The sequence below is a fragment of the Trachymyrmex septentrionalis genome, unplaced genomic scaffold (genome assembly GCF_001594115.1).
Source record: "Trachymyrmex septentrionalis isolate Tsep2-gDNA-1 unplaced genomic scaffold, Tsep1.0 scaffold110, whole genome shotgun sequence".
NCBI lineage: Eukaryota > Metazoa > Arthropoda > Insecta > Hymenoptera > Formicidae > Trachymyrmex > Trachymyrmex septentrionalis.
In genome coordinates, this window is record NW_017304229.1 from 178,277 (window position 1) to 203,391 (window position 25,115).

The 25,115-nt window shown below is 31.7% G+C and overlaps 1 protein-coding gene across 1 annotated transcript in view; it reads right to left on the reverse strand.

Annotated features, from left to right (window-relative positions):
• Positions 1-166: 166 nt before the first annotated feature.
• Positions 167-25,115, reverse strand: part of LOC108751271 (RNA-binding protein 7) — a 53,213-nt gene continuing 28,264 nt past the window's right edge. The window contains exon 2 of the mRNA XM_018491364.1: positions 167-799. Coding sequence (XP_018346866.1) covers positions 221-799 — 579 coding nt within the window. The 3' untranslated portion in view covers positions 167-220. The remainder of the gene's footprint in view (positions 800-25,115) is intronic.

Below are 25,115 nucleotides of genomic sequence, written 5' to 3' on the forward strand. Positions count from 1 at the left end.
ATATATATAATATATATATGCATATGTAATCTATTTTAATTATATAAGTAATTATATAAGTAATTGTGAAAATTATAATCAATGATAACAAAATATCGATGTACGTAATTATTATAGAATAAGAAGAAAAATATAAAACAATTAAGTCAGCTTACTTCCTGTGTAATTTAAAAAACTGAAAGTCTAATTTTAACAGCAATTAATTATAAATTATTTGTTATCAATGATAAGTCCACCTTTTTCTATTATCGTTATATCGAAAGTAATCATTGGATCGATAATTATTATCTCGATTATAATATGCTCTTTCGTCTCTGTAATGATCATTATGATTTCGTTCTCTGCTTCTTCCGTTATCTTTCTCCCTCTCTGCATCTCTGTTTCTGTCTCTCTCTTGTTTTCTATCTCTATTTCTCTGATAAGGATGATTTCTTCTTCTATCGTCATTGCCAAAGTTTACATCTAACTGCTTTGGATATGATAGGACATCTTGTGAAATATTTACACCAAACATTGCACTGCTGCCACTAGTCTGTGATGGATAATTTCCTAGGATCATCTGCTGACCCAGTTCCAACATATGATTCATATTGCGAACAGGATTTGAAGATTGTTCTGCTTGTTGTGATTCTGTATTATTCCTTAGTTTCATATTAAGAGTACGATTGTATAGCATTGTACCATCAAATAGGTGCAAAGCATATTCCACAGAATCCATGTGTTTGTATGTGATAAATCCATATGTTCTTGGCTTGCCATCACGATCTTTGGGAATAATTATTCTTTGTACAGGACCTCCCTAACATAATACAAAAATTGACATTGAGTCTAGATATATCATTTATCTGATAGTTTGGTTTTTTCAGAAATATTAGGTGTAGTAAAAAGTCATCGCGTATTTTTTAGCTCAAAGTTGTATATACAATATCTTCGTCAATAATGAATGAAATTCAAATTTAAAAAAAGGGTTTTAAAGCTTGAAATCTCTACTTTTAAAAGCTTATCACATTTTTTAAGTTTATATGAGTTTGATAATTTTTACATATCAAAAACTACGAGCTGAAAAAGACGAAAAATTTTCTTCTCACTTTGTGGATTTGTAACGTGTCCAAAACGAATTTGAGAAAATTTTCGATTACCTATCGTGAAAGCTTGATACTTTCCCTACAAAATCGTTTTTTTTTAATATTCCTACGACTTTTGATTACTGAGTTATCGCGGATTAAATAAAAGAATTATTTTGACTTTAATTGCTCATAACTCCATTAAAAATTGTCGTATCGTATAATTTAAAAAAGAGATTTTTAAAGCTGAAACTTTACTCTATCAAGATATATTTATATTGTTGGTAAGAAAGTAATTGCGGTTTTTACTGATAGATGTCTTTTAAAAAAACGCGATGACTTTTTACTTAACCTAATATTATAAATATTTTCAATATTATGTAGGAATGGGCGATACGTGCTAAAACGTGCTTAATATACTCGTTATCGCTTCTAAAATCGTTTAGAAATTGCCCTTTAATGAAAAAAAAAAATGATTTTTAAAAAATAAAAAGTAGCCTTAAAGACAATTTCTAGCTGACATTTTGCAAAATATTGATCACAAATCGTCTTCAAGGTTATTTCAAATCGATCTTTTTGTAAAAAAAATTGTTCCTTTTTCACCTAAAGAGTAATTTCCAAACGATTTTTATTGTATCACAAAATATAATTTAACGGATCTCAAACTCGGATTCTCAAACTTTAAAATAATGAATAATAATAAGACTAATGAGAGTCAGCGTGGAAATAGGTGCGCATAGTATTAATTCATATAAAATACTTAAAAATAATAAATAATTGCAGCTTTATTACGAAATCTTGAACGTTTCCACTCTCTTTGGAGGTATCCTCATTAATTTATACATATTCAACGATCAATGTTGATTAGACGATCTGTCCATGATGAGTCACTATCAGGTTCCACCAACCATTCGAGACTCCGAATTGTCAACTGTTAATTAATTAGGTGCTCGTAGCACAATTAATTTATTAGTTAGAGAATTTATATTTGCTAAAGCTTCATGACATGGTTAACGTCTCTCTTGAAATTCCGCTACAATTTTGAGAACCTGATAGTGACTCATCATGGACAGATTGTCTAACCAACATTGGTTGTTGAATATGTATAACTTGCTGAGAATGAGTCCAGAGAGCGAAAACATTCAAGATTTAATAAAGCTGCACATCATTTATTATTTTGGAGTATTTTATATGAATTAATATTATGCGCACCTATTTCCGTGCTGACTCTTTCTCATTAGCCCTAATCTTATTATTTATTATTTTATTGTATCAATACGCATATCGCCATCTCTAATCTTATGTAGATACAAGATTGTGGTAATAATTTTATAAAACATAAAAAAATAGTGATATAATCTCCCCCCCCCTTCCTCCCCTTTTTTCTTCCATATACATACGTGTAAGAATAGGTGCGTGTGTGTATGCGTGCGTGTAGCTATATATATGAGGCATTCCATCGATGGCCTTTGTCATTGACCCCTGACGATTTTTTAATATATTCCTCATATTAAAATATGTATTCAATTGTTTTTTTAGATTTTTATCTCCATTAGTTTCTTATAAATTTTTTAATATTTTTAATTTATTCTATTTCGTAAATGTTTAGTTGGACATAACTCTGTTTGAATTATTGAAAAACAAAAAATAATCACAACAAATTTTGTTCGTCTTGAAATTCTCTATTTAGACAAAAAATATAAAAACAAACTTTAAATTTTTGTTTCTCTTAAAAAATCTGATTTAAATAAACAAAGTCGAAATCGACATTTTTAATTTTTATAAAAAATTTTTTTATATTCTTATTAGAAATAAAAAGAATTTAAACCAGATTTGATTATAATCAAAATTTTCTTTCAATTTTTTCTAATTTTTCAAAATATTAAATCTATTATTTAATCCATATTAAGAATCTTTATTTTAGATCATATGTGAGAAACACAATCAATACTACAAATTTAAAATCCCTATTACGGTTAAAGCTGGATCTTCATTGCTTTAAATAATTCAATCTTAGGTTCAAGTCCCGACTGAGGTAATATTTTTCGCAATAAATTTATTAACAGTTTTTAACATATTAACATCTTTATAATATGATGCTTGATGGTAGCATCACATTATTAAAATTGCTTGCTAATTACGATTATTAGAATTGTTTTAATTGCGTTTATAGTCCGGAAAAACAATTCGGCGCGTAATTCGAAAAGACTACAATATGGTATATATGCAAGTACATATATAGTGTATATTAATAATTTAAGATTGAATTATTTAAAGCAATAAAGATCCAGCTTCGATCATAATAGGCATTTTAAATTTCTATGTAGTATTAATTATGTTTCTATTATTTAATGTTAGATGTTTTAATCTGTTGATGAGTTATACATAAATCATATTATTTCATAACAATATTACAGAATATATTCTTAATTTCACAATTAAGTAATAAAGATTTATAAGAATCTTATTTGAATAAAATAATATCTTTTAAAATATGTGAAGAAATTTATCAATAAAGATCATTTTTATATAAAGATTTTATATAAAGATCATTTCCATAACGGATCATTTTTATTTTTTACTTTTTTTTCTCACTCTTATACATTCTATAATCAAAAGAATTTGAAAATTTTTTTACATTAAATGTACCATTTTTTTTTAAGAAATAATATTATGAATTTTTTGAGTTTCGAGTACAGGTATTGTCTTTCAAATCAAGTCGTAAGATATTCTTTTCCTAAATTATATTCTTCTGTTAATAAGAACTTTACTACGATATTTGGCAAATTCATTGGATTTGACGCTCACTCGAATAAACAGTTCATATGGAGTAATTATCTGGCGATCAGATAATCATTGAAGGCTTGCACAGGCCTTTTTTATATGTGTTTCCCAAAATTATTAATAAATTTGTAAGGACTATTCCGAATGATCCTGCTAAAATATACTACTTTTCTGATGATGCTTCCCAACAATACAAAAATTTTAAGAACTTTGCAAAATCTATTATCGTGAAGGACTTTGGAGTGCTAAATGGCATTTTTTTGCTACGGTGCATGGCAAGAGTCCATGTGTGATGGAATAAGTAATACGGTAAAAAGAATGGCTACTCATGCAAGTCTTCAATGCCCATCTGATCGCTAGGTAACTACTCCTGCGAATCGATTCGAAAAAGCAAAGCCTGTACTTGAAACTTAAAAAATTCATAATATTATTCCTTAAAAAAATGGTGCATTTATTGTAAAAATATTGTCAAATTTTTTGGATTATAGAACGTACAAGAGTAAGAAAAAAAGTAAAAAATAAAAATGATCCGTTATGAAAATAATCTTTATATAAAATCTTCATATAAAAATAATCTATAATATATATATATAAATTTCTTCATATATTCCAAAAGACATTATAATCAAATAATATTCTTATAAAAGCTTATTTCCTAAATAATTGTAAAATTAAAAAAACAAATAGAACAAAATTTTGACCATAATCAAATAAATTCTTTATATTTTTTACTAAGAATATTGGAGAATTTGTTTATAAAAATTTAAAATGTCGGTCTTGACGAAAATTGACTTTGTTTATTTTTCAAGTAGAAACAAAAATTTGAAGCTTTTTTCATATTTTCTCCCTAGTAGAGAATTTCAAGACGAATAATTGATATGGTTATTATTTTTTGTTTTTTAATAATTTAAACAGAAGTTAATGTTCAACATTAAACATTTATAAAATAAAATAAATTGAAAAAAGTAAAAAATTCATATCTAGGAAACTAATGGAATAAAAATCTAAAAAAAAAAAAACAGAATACATATTTTAATATAAAAAATATATTTAAAAATCAGTAAAAAAAATTAGGAAAGGTCGATAATGAGGTCGTTGATTTGGCATGGAATGCCCCGTGTACCGGTGTTCAAAATAAAGCATTACAAATTTTTATCTCGGAAACACGATATTATTGAGAAAAATTGTTGAAACAAAAGTTGTAGGATTTAAAAGGATCTACTGGTATTTACTCATCTTATCAATTTAACTTTGGGTGGCGTCACCAGATCAAGATGACATCGATTTTTCAAAATAAAATACCTTACTTTTGATTCCAGAATCTAATAGCCGATGTCGATAGCTTTCCAAAAAGATAATAAAATTACTTTTTATTGAGTACTTTTCGAGTTATAATGCTTGAAAGTTACAGTAGCAGCGGCATTAGCATTACGCAAAGTGTCCGACCAACGGCCAAAATCTCTTGTATGTTATGATATCAGGATCATGTCCTGGATATCTCTTGTCAAGATCAAAGCCATTGGCGATTACTCCTCTTATTTTCATTTTTGCACTAAAAATTCATTTTTACATAAAAATGAAAATAAGACGTACAACCTCTCGATCATCTATTAGATTCTGAAAACAAAAGTAAGGTATTCTATTAAAAAAAAATCAATGTGGCATTGACCTGACTTTGGCGATGCCACCTAAGGTTAAACTAATAAGAACAAAATTAGACTTTTTTGTATTCTACAACTTTTGTCTGAACAATTTTTCTCAATAATGCCGTGTTTCCAAGATAAAAATTTGTAATACTTTATTTTAAATAACCGTATACAGGGTGAAGCATCTCAAACAGGCCATCTGAATAACTCGCTTTTTAACAATAGAAAGAAAAGTTTCAAATAAAAATTGCTTGGTTTCAAGGAGGATGTATTTTAGTCACGTTGTTTTTTCTAGAAGGCAATAGAAAAATATGAAAGAGCACCTCTACTTTTCTAAATGGATTTATGTGATTTTTTTTAGATAAAATGATTCCTCTAATTATTCTTTATATAAAAATATTAAGGTAAAGACGTAAAAAAACAAATAGTTTAATTTTTTTATAATCGTAATACTTTCATGAACAAAATAATGAAATGAATCAATTGGTGGAAACAAACACATACAGTAAGTCAAGTAAGAGCGTGGTCGAGTTAATTTATAAAAAAATGTATTAAATAAAATTGTTATATGCATATATGTATAGTACTCGATCAAATCAAAGATGCAATTACATTAGTAATGCGACCAGTCACCATCGGCATCGATAATTGCCTGGCATCTTCGAGGCATGCTTTCGACCAAATTAACGGCATATTCTAACGATAAGGTTCTCCAAATCCGTCGAATCTCGCGAGATAGCTGCTTTAAAGTGTAAGTGCGTTTTTCACGAAGCTTGTGCTTAATGTATGCCCACACATTTTCGATAGGATTTGCGTCGGGCGATTGCGACGGCCAATCCAGTGTAACTATGCCACATTGCTGTTTCCACTCGGTACAGAGCTTGCTGCAGTGTTTGGGATCGTTGTCCTCCTGCAGAATCCAATCCTCCTTTTTGTCGAATGAACCAACGTTCGGCAGACGGTAACAAAGCCTTTTTGTAGATTTCGAGCATTTTCTCGGCGTTCAGGTTGCAAGTAAACAAATACAAAATGCCGAAACCCATATGTGCCCATATGGAACATTCGTCAGTAAAAATTACGTTGCTAAAGTCTTGATCAATGTTCTCGCGCGCCCAAACGAGTCGCTTCGTCACATGTTTTTCATTCTTCACTGTGTTGCACCATTTCATGTTATTAGCCTTGAGATAGGTTCGAATAGTTTCATACGATATATCTAAACCTTTCTACTTCAATTTTGCTTGTCCCTGACGCAGTGTTAAGCCAGGATTCCACGAAAACTGATTCACTATTTTTTTATCGTCTTTTTTTGTCCACTTTGCATATCGAGCCACGTTCCGGTAAATCATCGACATTTTTTGCTACATTATATCGCTGCATTCACTTCTGTACGATTATATATGATTTCGATTTTTTCATATATTGTATTTAGCAGCCGCTAATTGTGACATTTTTAGAACCCTTTCGGGTAAGTGCAGAGAAACACAACGTGAGGAACACGCTTCATAGCGTGATGCGTATTTGGTACTCATGGCGCTTAATGTGATTCTCTTAAGAAAGTTCAATGACAACTGAATCTTCCTTGATAGTGCATCAAGGACAAAGGTACCCTCTATGGATTCATGATAGATTTAGGACGATATCTTAGCTTTGAAGGCCGACCACGCTCTTACTTGACTTACTGTAGTTGCTTGTTTAAAAAATTATACATTTTGTATATTTTTTTAAAGCAATTATGTGTTTTCTTTCCATTAATCAATTTATCTCATTATTTTGTTCATAAAAATATTAAGATACGATTATAAAAAAATTAATAGTTTACAAGTTATTTAACATTTTATGTCAATATGTGTTACAATAAAATATCTCGTAAACTATTGATTTTTTATATCTCTCTATCCTAATACTTTTATATATAGAATAATTAAAGAAATCATTTTATCTAAAAAAAAAAAAAAAATCACATTCCATTTAAAAAAGTGGAGGTGACCTTCATGCCTTTTTAACGCCTCCATCTAGAAGAAAAACAACATAACCAAATTATGTTTCTCTCAAAACTATGCAACTTTTGTTTGAAACTTTTTTTCTATTTTTAAAAGCAAGCGAATTATTCAGATGGCCTGTTTTAAATGTCTTACCCTATATATAGTCCCAAAAGGAATATCCCAAAAAGTTGGGATATCTAAAAATCTCGGAAAATATAAGTCTTACAGAAAAGTACTCTTCAGACAAAAGTTATAAGGTTCAAAAAGATCTATTTACTGATATTATCAGTTTGACTTTGAGTGGCGTCGCCAAGGTCAGGTCAACTTTTTTTTTATATAGCTGGTGTCAAGAGCTTTTCAAAACAATATAGTTATTTTTCATAAAGTACTTTTCGAGTTATAAGGCTTAGTTACAGTACTGCCGACATTAGCATATGCAAGGTGTTCGACCGACGGCTAAAAAACTTCTTGAATGTTGTTTAAAATTATGTGCTGAATAACATTTGTTAAAATCATCATCACCACTGAAGATTGTTTCTCTCATTTTCATTTTTGAATTGAAAATTTATTTTTGTGTAAAAATTAAAATAAGAGAAATAATTTCCAATAACTCTAAAAGTACTTTCAATAAAAAATAGTAGTGTTCCATTTAAAAAAAAATCAATGTGACCTTAACCTGACTTTGGCACGTCACCCAAGGTCAAACTGATAAGTGAAATAGATCTTCTTGAATCCTATAATTTTTGTGTGAAACACTTTTCTCTGTGTAAAACTTATATCTTTCCGAGATATTCGAGTGTCTCGATCTTTTTAGGACCCTGTATATTAGATTGACAAGAAAAAAAAAGTTTTTTTATTGGCTTCTCAGCTCAAGAGCTACCATTTCATGCTAAAAAATACCCCTAAATTTTTATCAAAAAAATATTAAGATTAGAAGTTACTAGTGATTTTTAAATAAAAGTTTCGATTTTCCTTAATATCTGTTTAATTTGATACAAAATGGTTTAATTCGGATTTCATATGTGATACAGTACGTTTTTTGATTGCTGAATATGATACAATAATTCATTTAGCTCTACGATATACGTTTTAAGAAATACAGCCCGATTAATGTGAAAAAATGACCAAATTTCGAGTTCAAAATCGATTTTAATAAGAGTGTTTAAATGGATCCTTACTTCTTTCAAATTGTTAGTCTGTTCACCCAGAACAACATCCAGTTGAAATTTTTCCGGAACCTCCTATAGGGCTTTTAAAAGGTGCGTTTAACTGATTATAAAACCTTTTTGAGGATAGAAAAAATTCTTTTAGTTCTAGAATATATCGCTTTGTGGTTTTGACATCCTGAAATTAAATAGCTCAATTTGACAATAAGAAACTCGTCCATTACTAATGCCAACGTTTCGTGAACCTTATCGTTCACTTTATCAGGACAAGGAGCGCACTGATACTGCTGTTTCGGGAAACTCTCTTTATGTAGACGCTGTAAAGAAGGGGGGAAGGGGGGGGAGGGCATGTGTTGAGAAAAAGAAATCTTCCTTAGCTTCAAAAGAGCAGTCTTCCATATCCTACTTACGTTATCTCTACCTGAATCTCTGTTCAAATTGTCTGGATGTTTCTGTATTTCTAGGACCTCTTTGTACTTCCTCGGGAAATATGACATCGTTGTAGTTATAATAAGCATTTTGTCGAATAATATTTGATGTCCTATCTCAACGCTGTGTTCTGTTAATGCTGATTGTGTGGCATGTTTCAGCCTGATATCCCGTTGATGTTCTTTCATGCGCAAGTTGATCATTCTTCTGGTTTCACCGATGTATACTTTCCCGCAAGAGCAAAGTTTCCTACGAAACTGAGAGGAGGGATTTCTCAGGATTTGCTCGATCATCTTTGGAGGTTTAAAAATGGTTCAGATATTGTGTTTGTTCAAACTCCTGCCGAGTCTGTTGTTTCTTTTACATATGAAAGAATATGTTAGTACTTATATTATAATGTAAGTAGAATGCGGAAGACTGTTCTCTTGACAAGCCAAAGAAGACTTCCGCCTCCCTTTCTCAACATACTCTCACCCCCCTCTACAGTGTCTACATAAAGGGAGTTCCCCCCCCCCCCGGAGCAGCAACTCAGTATCAGTGCATTCCTCGTCCTAAAGTGAACGGCAAGGTTCATGAAACGTTGGCATTAGTAATGGACAAGAACACGGCGATAACCCGCAAACTTTCTGATATCTTTAACGATAACAGCCGTGAAAGTCTAAAAAGCGTTATCAATAAAAAAAACCTCTTTAGAAAATGAAATAAGTACATAATATAAAAAAAAATATGATTTAATTAATTGAAATAAATTGCAATAAATAAACCGCATATATCAAATAAGGAAAAAAATAGGAATAGAATTTCAATGGAATCATAATTGGTGATTCAAATAATATAGTATCGAAAATTTTGATAATAATACAAATTTCTGGAGAACACATTTACATATTAAATCTTGCAAATTTTCGTATTAAAACTTTGGAATTGTTCCAACATTCGCTCTGTTCTATTTTGAACACAATAGGAAAATCTGACAGTTATATCTCATTAATTGAAGTAAGCATTGCAATTGCTCTTTATTATTAGCCTATTAAAATTTTCAGTGAGAGAAATTATATTAATATAATCGTCAGATTTTCCTATCCTGTTTAAAACAGAACAGAGCGAATGTTGGAACAATTCGCAAGGTTTAATAAAAAAATTTACAAGATTTATAATATGTAAACGTGTTTTCCGGAAATCTATTTGCATTATTATTAAAATTTTCGATAGTATATTATGAATTATTTGAATCACCAATTATGATTCCAATGAAATTCCATTCCTATTTTTGTCCTTATTTGATATATATATGTAGTTTATTTCAATTAATTAAATCATATTCTTTTTGTATTATGTACTCATTTCATTTTCTGATAAAGTTTTTTATTATCAAATTAAGGCATTTGATTTGAGGATGTCAAAACCACAAAGCGATATATTTTAGAACTTGTAAAAAAATTCTTTCTATCTTTGAAAACGTTTTATAATCCAATTAAACGCAATTTTTAAAAGCCCTGTAGGAAGTCCTAGACAATTCCATATTCCATGGATATTGTTCTGGGCGAACAGACTTACAATTTAAACGATCATTTGAATGTTTGGAACCTTGCTAAAATCAATCTTAAACTCGAAATTTGATTATTTTTTTCATATTAATCGGGCTGTATCTCTTAAGGTGTATATCGTAGAGCTAAATAAATTATTGCATCATGTTTAGCGATCAAAAAAACATACAATACCACATTTAAAATCCAAATTAAGCCGTTATTACATTAATTCAAACATGTATAAAAAAAAATCAAAACTTTTATTTAAAGTCCAACTGAAATTTCGATTCCGGTTTCGGTTTCGGTCAGTTTCGATAAAAAATCAGGATTTCGGTTTGACTTCGGTTTCGGTTGAAATTAAGAGAAAATTTCAGTGAGTAAACCGTATTCAGTGAGTATAAGTTGCAACGCGCCGGTGAGCGTTTAAAAAACCGTTCGATTTTAATTATTAACTCGTTGATTAAGCTTAAGATAATTTGAATACAAACTTTGATATGATCCTAATAATAACTGTGATTTGATTTCTTTAAAAATTCAGAATGCAATATTATTACATAATTATATATATTTTAATAAAATCTTGTTTTTTAAAGAGTATATACATTTTGTCATATAAATTTCTGGAAATCATACGGTCTCTGTAAAATTAATCCAAAAACGTCAATTTCGACTCTAGCCAAAAAAAGTGACTCCATTAGTTTTTCTCTTTTTTTTTTAAGTAAAACTTATCTAACTTTCAGTTTCGGTTTCGTTTTCGACCGAAAATGAATGACAATTGAACATTCGTTTTCGATTTCGGCCGGAGATCAAAATGTGATTTCGGTCGGACTCTACTTTTATTTAAAAATCGTTCTCTAGTGGCTTCTAATCATAATATTTTTTAATAAAAATTTGAGGGTTCTTTTAACATGAAATGGAAATCTTTAAGCTGAGGTGCCAATTAAAAAAAAATTTTTTTCCTTGTCAGTATAATAATATATACAAGGTGTCCGGTAAGTTTTAATAATATATACAAAGTGTCGCGACAAAGCGCTCGCGAGTAGGTAGAGCAAATTAAACTGAATCAAAAAGTACATTTTACAACTTTCACAATAGTTAACAAGATATTAATTACTAAAAATCATCAAATATTGGTTTTTAATAATTTTTTACTTGAGTATTATAAACTTTCAGAAAAATAGCATGTGAAAAAAATTGTTTATTTTTTTCTCAATATTCTGAGAATTTTTTATCAACTTTTTAGTATCGCATTTTCTCATATTAATAAAAATAATTGTCAATAAGAAAATGCAGTACTAAAAACTTGATTAAAAATTCTGAAAAAATTCTCAGAGAAGAAAATAAACAATTTTTGTTTCTTGTTGTTTTCCTGTAAAGTTGATAGTATGAGTAAAAAATTATTAAAGATCAATATTCGGCAACTTTAGTAATTAATATTTTGTTAACTACTATTGCAAAAATTGTAAAATGGTAAAGGATTTTTCGACTCAGTTTAGTTTGCTTTATCTACACAAGAGCTTTTGGCAAAAAATTTCAGGATACTCCGTATAGCAGTGCTGGAATTTATTTGCAACTTTCAGCCGATTTTTAATTTGATTCTCATCCTTACAAATGCCGATTGGCATTTAGACTATGCGCGGATGGTGAGGGACGAGAATCAAACTGAAAATCGGTTATAAATAAATTCCGGCACTGATATACATATAGATATCTGTACATGGATATACATATATACACAGGGTGTCCGACCCAACTCGAGCATCTCGAAGGTCACCTCCACTTTTTTAAATGAAATTGTATAATTCTTCTTACACAATCTGATATATTATATTCCTCTAATTATTCAGCATATAAAAGTATTAAGGTAGAGATATCAAAAATTGTTTAAGAGATATTTTATATCTCTAATATTTTATTCTAGCACATACTGACATAAATAATGTTAAATAATTACATAAATAATATTAAATAATTCATAAACTATTTTTTAATAAATATATCTTAATACTTTTATGAATAAAATAACAAGATAAATCAATTGATGTAAAAAAAAACATATATTTGCTTATTTAAAAAATTATCCATTTTGCATACATATTTTTTTAAAGCAGCTATGTTTTTTTTTACTTCAATTGGTTCATCTCGTTATTCCGTTCATATAAAAGTACTAAGGTATAATCTTTAAAAAATTATAATAGTTGTTATTTATCATTTTATGTCGATATATACTAGAATAGAATATAAATTAGGTAAACAATTGGTTTTTTATGTTTCTACTTTAACACTTTTATATATAGAATAATTAGGGAAATCATATTGTGTAACAAAAATCATACAATTCCGTTTAACCTTTAGACTTCCGGCATTTTTTCATTAAAATAGTGATTCCTTTTTTTTTTTAATTTTTCTGTATAAGTAACATACGAGTACACATGGCGCAAATTTTGAGATTTGTGCAGAATCACAAAAGTAATTTTCCCGGCAAGGAAAACGACCAAATATAAAAAATGTTTATTTTCTCAAAAATAGTGTATTTATCAAGGTTTTTGATATCTTTGATTCCAATTCTGAGCATAGATTTATAAAATTTCGAGACCAAAGCGCAATATTGACAACATAAATAAATATAACGTATAGACTCATGCAAAGAACTTTCTTTTAGCATTATCCAGAGAACGACATGGACGTAGAAAATTTGTAGATCCTTTTTGACTTTTTTTTTTTGTATGGTTTTTTAAATTTATTTTTTGTATTATTTTTACTTTCATTTTTTTATAATTTTTTAATTTTTTAATATATTTTAATTGTTTTTGTTTTTTAAAACTTATATATTTTGAGCAACATATACAATTATGTATTTAATACAATATTAGTATTGAAAATATTACCAAAAATGGTCGTATTTTAAATCACACTCAAAAGCCATAAAAGTGGCTTTTCCAGTAGTTTAAAGGTTAAAAAAATGGAGGTGACCTTTATATCTTCTTCTTTGGCGCCTCCATCTAGAAGAAAAGCAACATGGAAAAAATACATCCCTCTTGAAATAATTCCATTTTCATCTGAAACATTTCATCCTATCATAAAAACTAAGCGAAATATTTCAGATGCTCGAGTTAGATGAGATACCCTGTATATAATATGTAATATGTAAATACATAGCTTAACAGACAGAAATATATAACCAAATAAGAGACTCCAAGAAATAAATAAAAAACTCAAAATAAGCCAATATAAACCAACACAGGATTCGTGTGTAAAACGTAATATTAAACTTAGGCTCTCATAGGACCGTACATGTGAAAACACAATCAACAGGAGATAACTGCTTTTTAAGAGTCTAACTGGATCTTAAGCACAGTTTAAAAGATTACATACGTAGTATATAAATTCACATAGAATTACACAAGCACTTAACCCTTTGTGGTCATCAGAAGTCCACGGGATTTCAAAAAAAAAGATTGAGGCTTTATATCTTTAAAAAAAAGGGAGCGATTACGATAACTATGGCCGTTCAAAATAAAAGTTGTTTTTGAAAGCATTTTTAGTAAAAAAAACACGGGAAAAATAATAAAAAATTCTATAATCAATATTTAATTTGATAACCATAATTCAATTTCTCATCTTAAAATTGTTATGTTATATATCTGCTGAAGCCTCTTTTCGTTGAGGCTATTAGAGTACTTCGGTTCCAGTGAAATAAAGTTAAAGAATTTTCGGGATCGCTGATTTCGAATCCGGACTGAAATTTTGAAAATTCAAAATGGCTGAACCAATATGGCGGACGGAAATGATAAAAATCCTCCGATTTCAGTGAAACTGAATCGGAAATTAATAGTATTAAAAGATTTTCGGGATCGCTGATGCTGAATCTAAAATTAAAATTTAAAAATAAAAATGGCTGAACCAATATCGCGGAAGAAATGATAAAATGGAAATGATAAAAGTCTTTCAATTTTTGCGAAATGTAGTGTTACAGGGTTTTTGGAGTCGCTAATTTCGAATTCGAAACACAAAATTAGAAAATTCAAAATAGCTGACCAATATGGCAAACGGAAATGTTCAAAGTCTTTCGATTTTAGCAAAATGTAGCAGAGAACTGTCGTTAAAACTGCTATAAGTAATCAGCATGACACCTTCTTCAAGTGTCGTGCTCCAAATATTAAGAATTAATAAAAAATATAAAACGGCCGGGACTGTTCTAAAATGATTGTAGAGTATAGAAATCTGTTAGAACTAACGAGAACTGTTTCTAAATCTGCTATAATCAATCAGCACGACACATTTTCTGCAAGTGTCGTATACTATATCCAGATACCGAAAAATTAATAAAATGAATACGACCGGAACTTTCTGTTCTAAAATGATTATAGAATTTTGCTAGAATTAACGATCTAAATAAGGTCGATTCCGAATCCGGCCGATTCCGAACTTAAAATTTTTTAATTTAAAATATACTAGACAAAAATATATAAATTATAAAAGTCTGCCAATTTTGGCGAAATGTAGCATTAAAGGATTTATAGAGTCACTGATTCCAAATTCAGACAAATATCAAAATTAGATATTTTTTAATGATTAAATTAATATAGTAGACAAAAATGCTAAAAGTCGCTCAATTTCGGCGAAATGTAGCATTAAAAAGTTTATGAATTGGCGGATTCCAGAACCGAATTTTTGGATACCAAATCTGAGATCAAAATTAAAAAATTCACTGAATTAATATGGAGAACAAAGTTGTTATGGAAATGTTAAAAGTCTTTTGATTTAAGCAAAACATAATGTAAATTATTAAATTGTTGAGGTCGTACATTCCGAATCTAAACTCCAAAAATGAAAATTAAAAATAATTGAACCAATATGACGGACGAAAATGCTAAAAGATGTCCAATTTGTGAAATATAACGTTGGAGGATTTTCATAGACGTGGATTCCGATTTCTAACTTAAAATTTGAAATTAAGAAATGCCTGATCCAATATGATGGACGTAAAGGGTTTGCAGATATGTTGATTCCGATTAAAAATTTAAAATTTGAAGGAAAAAATAATTAATTTTTGTCTGTATTCAAAATTTGCGTAAATATATGTCACATAATATAAATATAGAGGGTTACCGATTGAAATGTCTTAAAATTAAATGATTTTCCTCCATCACAAAAAGATGACCATTTATAATGATTAAAACGCCATTTGTTAGGGATTCTTGTCATTATAATATGAATCATATCGTATAGACCAGTTTTTAAGAATTAAGATAAACTGAAGATTGCTTTAGATAGCGCGCCCGTAGTTATAATAAATTTGATGATAATTTTTTAATAAACAATGATTGTCAACTAAAATGTTGTGGAGATTATTCAGGACTTTGATCTTGACAAAATATGTTAAGACTCCCCCCTGCCACGGGGTGCATGACTTTTCACGCGAAGCGATTTTTTTTATTTATAATTATTAGTTATTTTAATATCTGTTGATTAGAGAATTTTTTAAATATTTTTCTCGTATTCCTCGTTAAAAATGCTTCCAAAAATCATTTTCATTTTGAGGAGCCACAGTTATCGTGTAATCATGCCAAAAAAAGTCATATTCTTATACTAAATAAATACTTTTTTATATAATAACTTCACACTTGGTTATTTTTAAAGTCTCTTTTATTCTCAGAATAAAAACCTTTCTTGGAACGCGGACTATTACATTTTTTTTTTTCTAAAAATATTATATCAGTGGAGTTTAGTTATAAATTTTCATCAAAAAAAGTTACGATCTTTTTTATTAAAAAAGCGCATTTTTTAAAAACTTTTACGTTGCAATTTTTTTTTAAATAAAATTAAAGTCTCTCTTTAAAAAACCATTGCATTTCCATATTCTACAATGTTTAAAGTATGTTCAGTAATTTTTGTGATTTTAGAGAACAAAAAGTTGTAAATGTAGCAATTAATTAAAAGTGTTGAGATCATTTTGCCCCCATATGTGACCGACATAAAATTCTCAGATATGACCACGAAAAGTTAAAATCCAGCTAGATCATCAAAAAGTACTATTTTCTATTGAAATACACATATTAATATACATATTAATGAATAAAGTATAATTAACTCGGGAGTAGGCACGTCTCGAAACCAACGTTAGTAGGCGTCCTGATCATTTTAACCGAAATATTTTCGCACATATACATATGTGTTATAACTAGAATACATATATAATTATAATTACTATAAGTAATAATTAATAAAAAAATATTCTAATAATACTTTATATTAATCAATTAAAAACAAAGAAACGTAATAATTACTAGAAATAATTGTATTTATATGATATATCTTTATTTTAATTTGATCTTTTTTTTATTTGTTAAAATTATTGATATGTAACGAAATAATAAGAAAATTATAATTTTATTTTTTATTTATAAAAATGTAATAATGGCGAAGACTGGCGGAGACGACAAACACTAACGTAAGTATGCGCGCTATGGTCTTTTAGACTGACCGCTACAAACATCAAATTTTAAATAGATAAGCGTGTTGAATAGATATAAGCGCGTTTTAAATAGATATAAGCGTCATCTATTTTCGCATACTATACGAAAAAACATTAACAAACATTTATGTAAAGGTTAAAATATAATAGTGCCAATAAATTGAAAGATATAAATAAAAAACGGAAGACTACGGCAAAATGATCGGTACGCGATCACTTCCAGGTTAATTAGACATATTATCCTTGTTTTTAGGTCGTCTTTAGTAAAAAAAGTTAATAAATATTTCATTTATAGTAAAACTGGATTGTTGAGATGAATATCAATTTGAAGTACATCGTGAATGTCCAAACATAAAAATTCAAACTACAAACGTCTTAAGTATTTGAATACTTGAACTATGTATCTAAATAAAACTAAAATATTGTATAAATGGTAAATACAAAATAATTTAATGGTATCAATTAGTTAAAATGTATATTGGATGATAAAATCACAATGAACATCCAAAAATAAAACTCAAAATAAATTTAGTATAATGAAGTGTCCAGTATAACAAAGAAGACAAGTGTAAATATTATAAACTTATGAGAGATTAGCCACCAAATAAACGTGTTTATGCTAAGAAATAAGGAGGGCGCACGCGCAGGTGAGTGGAAAACACGTGTTTATATAAGCGCGGAGGTTTTGAGCGATTTTTTTTTAGAGGATACTGTAGAGAATCTTCCTTCGGGGTTTTTTACAGAAGACGCGAGTCTCTAAAATCGAGAGCTGGGCAAAAAAGCAGCTCGCAAATAAATCTGATGCGAGCTGAGAAGAGTATAAAAGGGAAGTAAGTGACCTAACCTCAATCCAACGAGCGGTAGGTGCCATTCGACGGCCGAAAGGCAGGAGGGCTGACTGTTCGGGGAGGGGGAGGGGAATACGAAGAAAATCTCTGTGGAACTGCTCTGCTCGCTAATCTTCGAATATCTTGGGCTTTCATGCAACGAACACCGGCTGTCATCCCGAGAATTTTCATCGTTGTTCGGAACAAGAGACGGCGATAGCGAGCACGTGCGAGAAACGTGGTCTTCTGCGCAAGTGCGAGAGGAAGTGAGAATCGTTCGGTGCTGTGCATTTAAACGTGTGTTGCCGGGTAGGAGAGAGCAGTGAGAGAGAGAGAGAGAGAGAGAGAGAGAGAAAGAGAGAGCGCGCGACAGAACGAGAAAGAAGTAAAAACAGCGACAAAGACAATGATTGGAAAGGGTGGTGCGTGAGCGCGGACGGGAAGAGGGAATGAGTGAGAGAAAGAAGGATAAAGTAGAGAAAGAAGAGACATTTATAGCACCGGTAGAAGTAGATAGTTGTAGAGGGAAGAGGTGGGTTGAAGGAGGAGACAAGTGGGGGCTAGGTTCGGAAGAGGGAGACAGAGAGGAAGCGAAGCAAGAGAAAGTGACGGAGAGGAAGAAACCAAGGGGAAGACCAACGAAGGCAGAGAGTCTCGGGAAAAGTAGAAGGGACAGCGCGAACAGCATTGTATCGCTGTTGTCGAAGAGGGGAAGAACGAACGACTCCGGCAGCGGGGAGGAAGACGACAAGGGAATAACGCAAAGTGTGAAACGAGCGAAAGAAGGTGAGCCGAGCCAAGACGGTATGGGCGACGGCATAAACATGGAAAAGATCGAGAAAATGATGAATAAGCAGAGGGAGGATACGGTAAAAGAGATGACGTTGTTGCTGGCAAGACAAAGGGAAGAGATTGTAAAACAAATCAAAACAGAACTAATGGAAGAAGTGAGAAGAGAGGTAAAGAATGAGATGAAAAAAGAAATAGAAAAATTTAGAGAAGAAGAAAGAATTGCTCGGAAAATTTTGGAAAGCGAATTAGAGAAAATGCGAAAGATCATTCAAGACTCGGAGAGGAGAACGCAGGAGCAAGAGAGAAGAGAAAGGAGATTAAATATAGTAGTGAGGGGGGAAAAAGTAGAAGGGGGAAGGGTTATGGATGCGGTGACGAAGGTTTTTGAGAAAATAGGGGTAAAAGATAGGGGAATTAAAGTAAAAGATGTATTTAAACTCAGAAGTAGGGAGGATGATAGTTTAATTTTAGTGAAATTATATAGTATGGATGAGAAACGAATGATAATGGAAAAAAAGAATAAATTGAAAGGAACAACAATATATGTAGATGATGATTTGACAAAGAATGAAAGAGAAAGACAGAGTGCAATGAGAGTATGGGCAAAAAGTGAGAGAGAAAAAGGTATGAGTGTGAAAGTAGGGATCGGAAGAGCATGGATGAATGGTAGAGAATATGTATGGAATGAGGAGAGAAAATGTATGAATGAAAAGATTTTTTAAATAGAGCCTTCACAGTGAACGAAAATAGTATCAGCAAAACATGTAAAACAGAAGATAGAAAGAAAGGGAGGAATATGAAAGAAAAAATAGTGAGCGGGGTAACATGGAATGTGGCAGGGTTAAAAAGAAAAGAAGAGGATTTCTGGGAATTTCTAAAAGATTTTGATATAATTGGTCTGACAGAAACATGGGTAGATGGAAGGGAGTGGGAGAAATTAAAGGAGAAGATGCCAGAGGGGTGGAAGTGGAGATGTCAACCGGCAAGTAAAGAATGTAGGAAAGGGAGAGCGAAAGGGGGAATTATTACTGGAATGAGAGTGGAGTTGGAGGAGATAGACATTGGGTATGAAGAGAAAGAGGGGTTTCAAGAAAGGGCTATGAAGACGGATGGAGAAAAATGGAGAGTAGTAACAGTATATAATAGAGATGGAAATAAAAAAGTGTTGGACAATTTAAAGGAATGGATTAAAGAGGGGGAAGAAGAGATTTTGGTGTTGGCCGGGGATTTCAATGCAAGAGTAGGAAAAAACGGAGGGTGGGAGAATAAGGAAGAAGGAGAAGATGAAGAGAGGGAGTCAAAGGACGAAATTATAAACAAGCAAGGGAGAGACTTGATAGATTTAATAGAAGAAAGAGGGTGGATATTGCTAAATGGGGGGAAATATGGGGATGAGGAGGGAGAATGGACATACGAAAAGGCGGGTAAGAAGTCAGTAATTGACTATGGAATAGTGAATTGGGAGGGATGGCAAAGAGTGGCCAAGTTTGAAGTAGGATGCAGGGTGGAATCAGACCATCAGCCGCTGATATTTGAAATCAAGAACCAGTATGCAAGGCAAGAAGAGAAAGGGGAAGAAGAGGGAAGAGTGCAAGATTGGTCGGAAGAGGGAGTAAGAGAGTACAGGAAGAGGATGGAAGAAGTGGAATGGAAAGAGGAAGACAAAGAGGTAAATGAGGAGTGGGAAGAGATAGAAAGAGAAATAACGAAGGCGGTGAAAGTCAGGAGAAAAGGGAAGAGGAGAAGAATAGGGTGGTGCCCTTGGTGGGATATATATATAAAGAATGTAAGGAGAAAAAGAGAGAGCTGAATAGAGCGAGAAGAAAATACAGAAAAGAAAGGGAAGAGGGATACCAAGAATATGTGAGGTGTAGAAGAGAGTATAGAAGTCTGTATGAGAAAAAAGAAGAGGAATATAAGAAAAGAGAAGAAAAAGAGATAGAAAATATAAAGACAGAAGCAGAGGCATGGAATTTTATAAACAGAGGTAGGAAAAAGAAGGAGGGAGTGTGTAAAGAAATTGAAATGCGGGAATGGGAAAAACATTTTAAAGAGGCATTGGGAGGAGTAGAGGAAAAGAAGGAAATTACACAGAGAAAGAAGAGGAGTAAAAAGGGAGAAGAGGGGATAAATCAAGAAGAGGTAAATATGGAGATAAAGAGGTTAAAAAAGGGAAAGGCAGCAGGATTAGATGGAATTAGAAACGAGGCATGGAAAGAAGGTGGAGAGAAGATTAGTATTAAGGTGGGTAGAGTAATAAAAAGAGTGTGGGAGGGGGACGGCTTTCCTGAGAAATGGAGAGTGGGGGTGGTGGTACCAATCTGGAAGAGAGGAGACAGGAAGGAAACAGCAAACCATAGAGGAGTGACACTTACAAGTACCGGATATAAAATGTATGCAAATATATTGAATAAGAGGTTGGTGAAAGATTTGGATGAAAAAGGTGGATGGAGTAGATCACAAGCGGGGTTTAGAAAGGGAAGAGGAACAGTGGAGAATATAAAAATATTGAAGCATGTGATAGGAAAAGGGATGAAGAAGAAAGAAAGAGTATACGCTTTGTTTGTGGACCTAAAGGTGGCCTTTGATAGGTTAGATAGGAAAATTTTGTGGGAAATGATGAGAAAACGGAAGATAAATGAAGACCTGATACAGAGAGTAGAAGAAATATACGAGGAGACGCGGTGTGTAGTAAAAATAGGAGAGGAAGTATCGAAAGAATTTTGGGTAGAGAAAGGTGTGAGACAAGGGTGCCCCTTGAGCCCGACCTTATTTAATATATATTTGGCGGACATAGAGGAAGAATTGAAGAAAGGAAGGGGAGGAGTTAAAATAGGGAATGATAGAGTTTGGTCGATCGAATATGCGGACGATATCGTGTTGGTAGCAGATGGGGAGGACGGTCTAAGAGACATGATTAGAAGATTCAAAAAATACCTGGAAGAGAAAAAATTAGAAATAAGCACTGAAAAATCAAAGGTCATGGTGTTTAAGAATAAAGGAGGAAGGGAAAAAGAGAGATTTTGGTGGTGGGGAAAGGACAGATTAGAAGAAGTTAAAAAATATAAGTACCTGGGATACATGATGACAAGGAATGGGGAAGATAAGGAGCACATTAGGGAGAGGATAAGAAAGGCAAGAGTGGCAATGGGTTGGATTTGGAGTTACGGAGAGAGGAAATTTAAGGGGGATGTGAGATGGAGGCTAAAGCTGTTTGACAGCGTAGTTAAAGGGATTTTATACTATGGGGTGGAAATATGGGGTTATAAAGAGTGGAAAGAAATTGAAGCCGTACAGGATAAGTACTTGAAATGGGTATTAGGACTGGAAAGGACAACACCAGGTTATATCGTTAGGGAGGAATTAAAAAGAAATAAACTTAGAGTGGAGACAGGCTGGCGGGCAGGGAGATGGGAAGAAAGGATAGAGAAAGGAGAAGGAGGAGAGATTGGGAAATTGTGTATGATGGAGAGGAGAAAGGAGGAAAGGAAAAGCGAATGGATAGATTGGACAAGAGAGAGTGTAGAGAGAAGGGATTATTTATGGAGAGGAGGCGTCAGTGAGATAAGTCTAAATGAATATGGGGAGAACAAATGGGACAGGGTAAGAGAGAGGGATATCGAGGTGGATGAGCAAGAGAGAGGGGAAAAGGTAAAAAAATCAAGAACGTGTAAGAACTATGAAAGAGTCAATGGTATACCAGAGTACATCCGAAGGTGTGGAAGCAAAAAAGGGAAGAAGATGGTACAAATAGCAAGATGGAGATGTGGGAATTAAGAGAGAGGAAATAAGTATTGGATGAAAGAAGAGGATAGGAAATGCAGATTGTGTGATATGGAAAGAGAAGACATTGAGCATCTGAAGAAAAACTGTGAGTACGTAAATGAAAAAGGCGGAAGAAATTTAGAGGTACTAAACGAGGATGGACGGGGGTATGAATGGATGAGGAAAATAGAACGTTTAAGGGAGGAGAAAGATAGAAAGATAGAGAGAGAAAGAGAAAATAAATGAAAATGGTCAGCTGGGAGGCTATGGGAGTGTATGGGTGTGGTGAGAGGGTGTGGATGAGAGGGTCTGGGCAAGTATATGTGCGTGTGTGCAAGGGTGTGGGTGTGGCATAATATATATTATACGTATGTATATATATGTGTGTATGTATGTATGTGTGAGAATGAGAGAGAGAGAGAGAGAGAGAGAGAGAGAGAGAGAGAGAGAAATACAAAATACGAAATACAAAATGCGAAGAAAAGGCAAAACGAAAGAGAGGAGAGAAGATAAGGAGAGGAATGAAATAGAAATTAAGAATTTAAGAAAGTGTAAAATTTTGGAAGTTTTTTGTAATCACTTATGTGAAGACAAATAAATACTACTACTACTACTACTACTGCTAAGAAATAATACATAAATAAAATACGGAAGCATCAATAATATATATAATAATCAGTAATAACAAATGAGTAATATTTCTGTTTATATGATTCTCGTTTTCTTGATCATTTATTTTCGTTTTTAATAACAATGATTGTTCTTTAGAAATAATTTTTAATAACATCAAGAAAAGTCTACTTAAACTCCATTTAAAGTTTCAACTCAATGAAAATAACATTATAACTACATTTACACAGCAGATTTAGTAACAACAGTAGATGTAACAACTAACATAAAATGTTGTGTAAACGATAGTTATATTATACTTATATATTTATACTTATATTATAAAGATGGGATCCTATGGCTTGTGGTTCGGTATAGCTTGTGATCCGTCTTGGCTCGCCTAGGCTCACAGGAGCAGTCTCGACATTGATATGAAAAAGGCTAAAATTGCGGCATACCGAGCCAGGCTCGCCAGATGACGAGCCATGGTTCAGCAAACTTTTACGCGCCATAGGAGCAGGATAACTCGCTATTTCTTTCCATAGCTCGCGATTCGTAATTCGCGGCTCGCGATTCGTGATCCATGACTCGTTGATTTGCCAAATTGTCGGTAAGTTGCACGAGTCAAAGAGCTCGCCAGGACTTGCGCCTTGATTGAATAAAATAATTTCTACCGTACATCGTTGTATCATCCCAATTTCTCTACATATAAATGTGTAAGAGAATTGGTTATTAAGTAACTTTTTGATCATTCAATCAGTCAAAGTAGGATGATAAAAAAATTGTCGAATTTATAATTACATGAAAATTTATATGAAATAAAATTTTTCCAAGTATTAATCACATTCAATAGAATATTTGTTTTGCTATTGGAAGTTTCTTTCGTACTGAATAAATTAAGGTAAAAGCACTAAATATAGATCAGGCACTAGTTCCGGATTACTTTTCATATTTAAATAATTATAGTATTTTATATTAAATATGGTATATATCACAAGATCCTTTAGCATTTATTTATCTCTTTCAAGTATCAATTGAATTTAATTTATTAGAAAAGATAAATAATAAAAAGCATACAGCCACAACAATAGATGTCAATGTATTTAAGTCATGTATTTAAAATTTCAAATAAATAAGTAGACGTTTCGGTCAAGATTTGACCATCATCAGTACATAAAAAGATGAAAAAATTGAAAGTCTTACAAACAAAGTCGGTTGTTAAATTAAAAATTACATAAAGAAATTACAGTAAGTCAAGTAAGAGCGTGGTCGGCCTTACTCAAAGCTAATAAAAGATATCGCCCTAAATCTATCATGAATCCATAGAGGATACCTTTGTCTTTGATGCACTATCAAGGAAGATTCAGTTGTCATTGAACTTTCTTAAGAGAATCACATTAAGCGCCATGAGTACCAAATACGCATCACGCTATGAAGCGTGTTCCTCACGTTGTGTTTCTCTGCACTTACCCGAAAGGGTTCTAAAAATGTCACAATTAGCGGCTGCTAAATACAATATATGAAAAAATCGAAATCATATATAATCGTACAGAAGTGAATGCAGCGATATAATGTAGCAAAAAATGTCGATGATTTACCGGAACGTGGCTCGATATGCAAAGTGGACAAAAAAAGACGATAAAAAAATAGTGAATCTGTTTTCGCGGAATCCTGGCTTAACACTGCGTCAAGGACAAGCAAAATTGAAGCAGAAAGATTTAGATATACCGTATGAAACTATTCGAACCTATTTCAAGGCTAATAACATGAACTCGACCACGCTCTTACTTGAATTACTGTAAAAGATACATGCCATTACAGTCGCAATGATCGCACTTAAAAGTTAAAATAATTTTTTCTTGCTTATGATATGAAAAACAATATGAATAGAAGTCAGGAAAACTGTTACAACCTTCTAATAAAATAATGTGGGAGCCTGATTCTAAGTTTAAACTGCCCGCGGCTCAAGAGCAGACAGAGGCAAGAAGTCTGGAGACAATAGAGACGAAGCGGAAAGAGGGCGCGGAGGAAAAAAGAAAAAAAA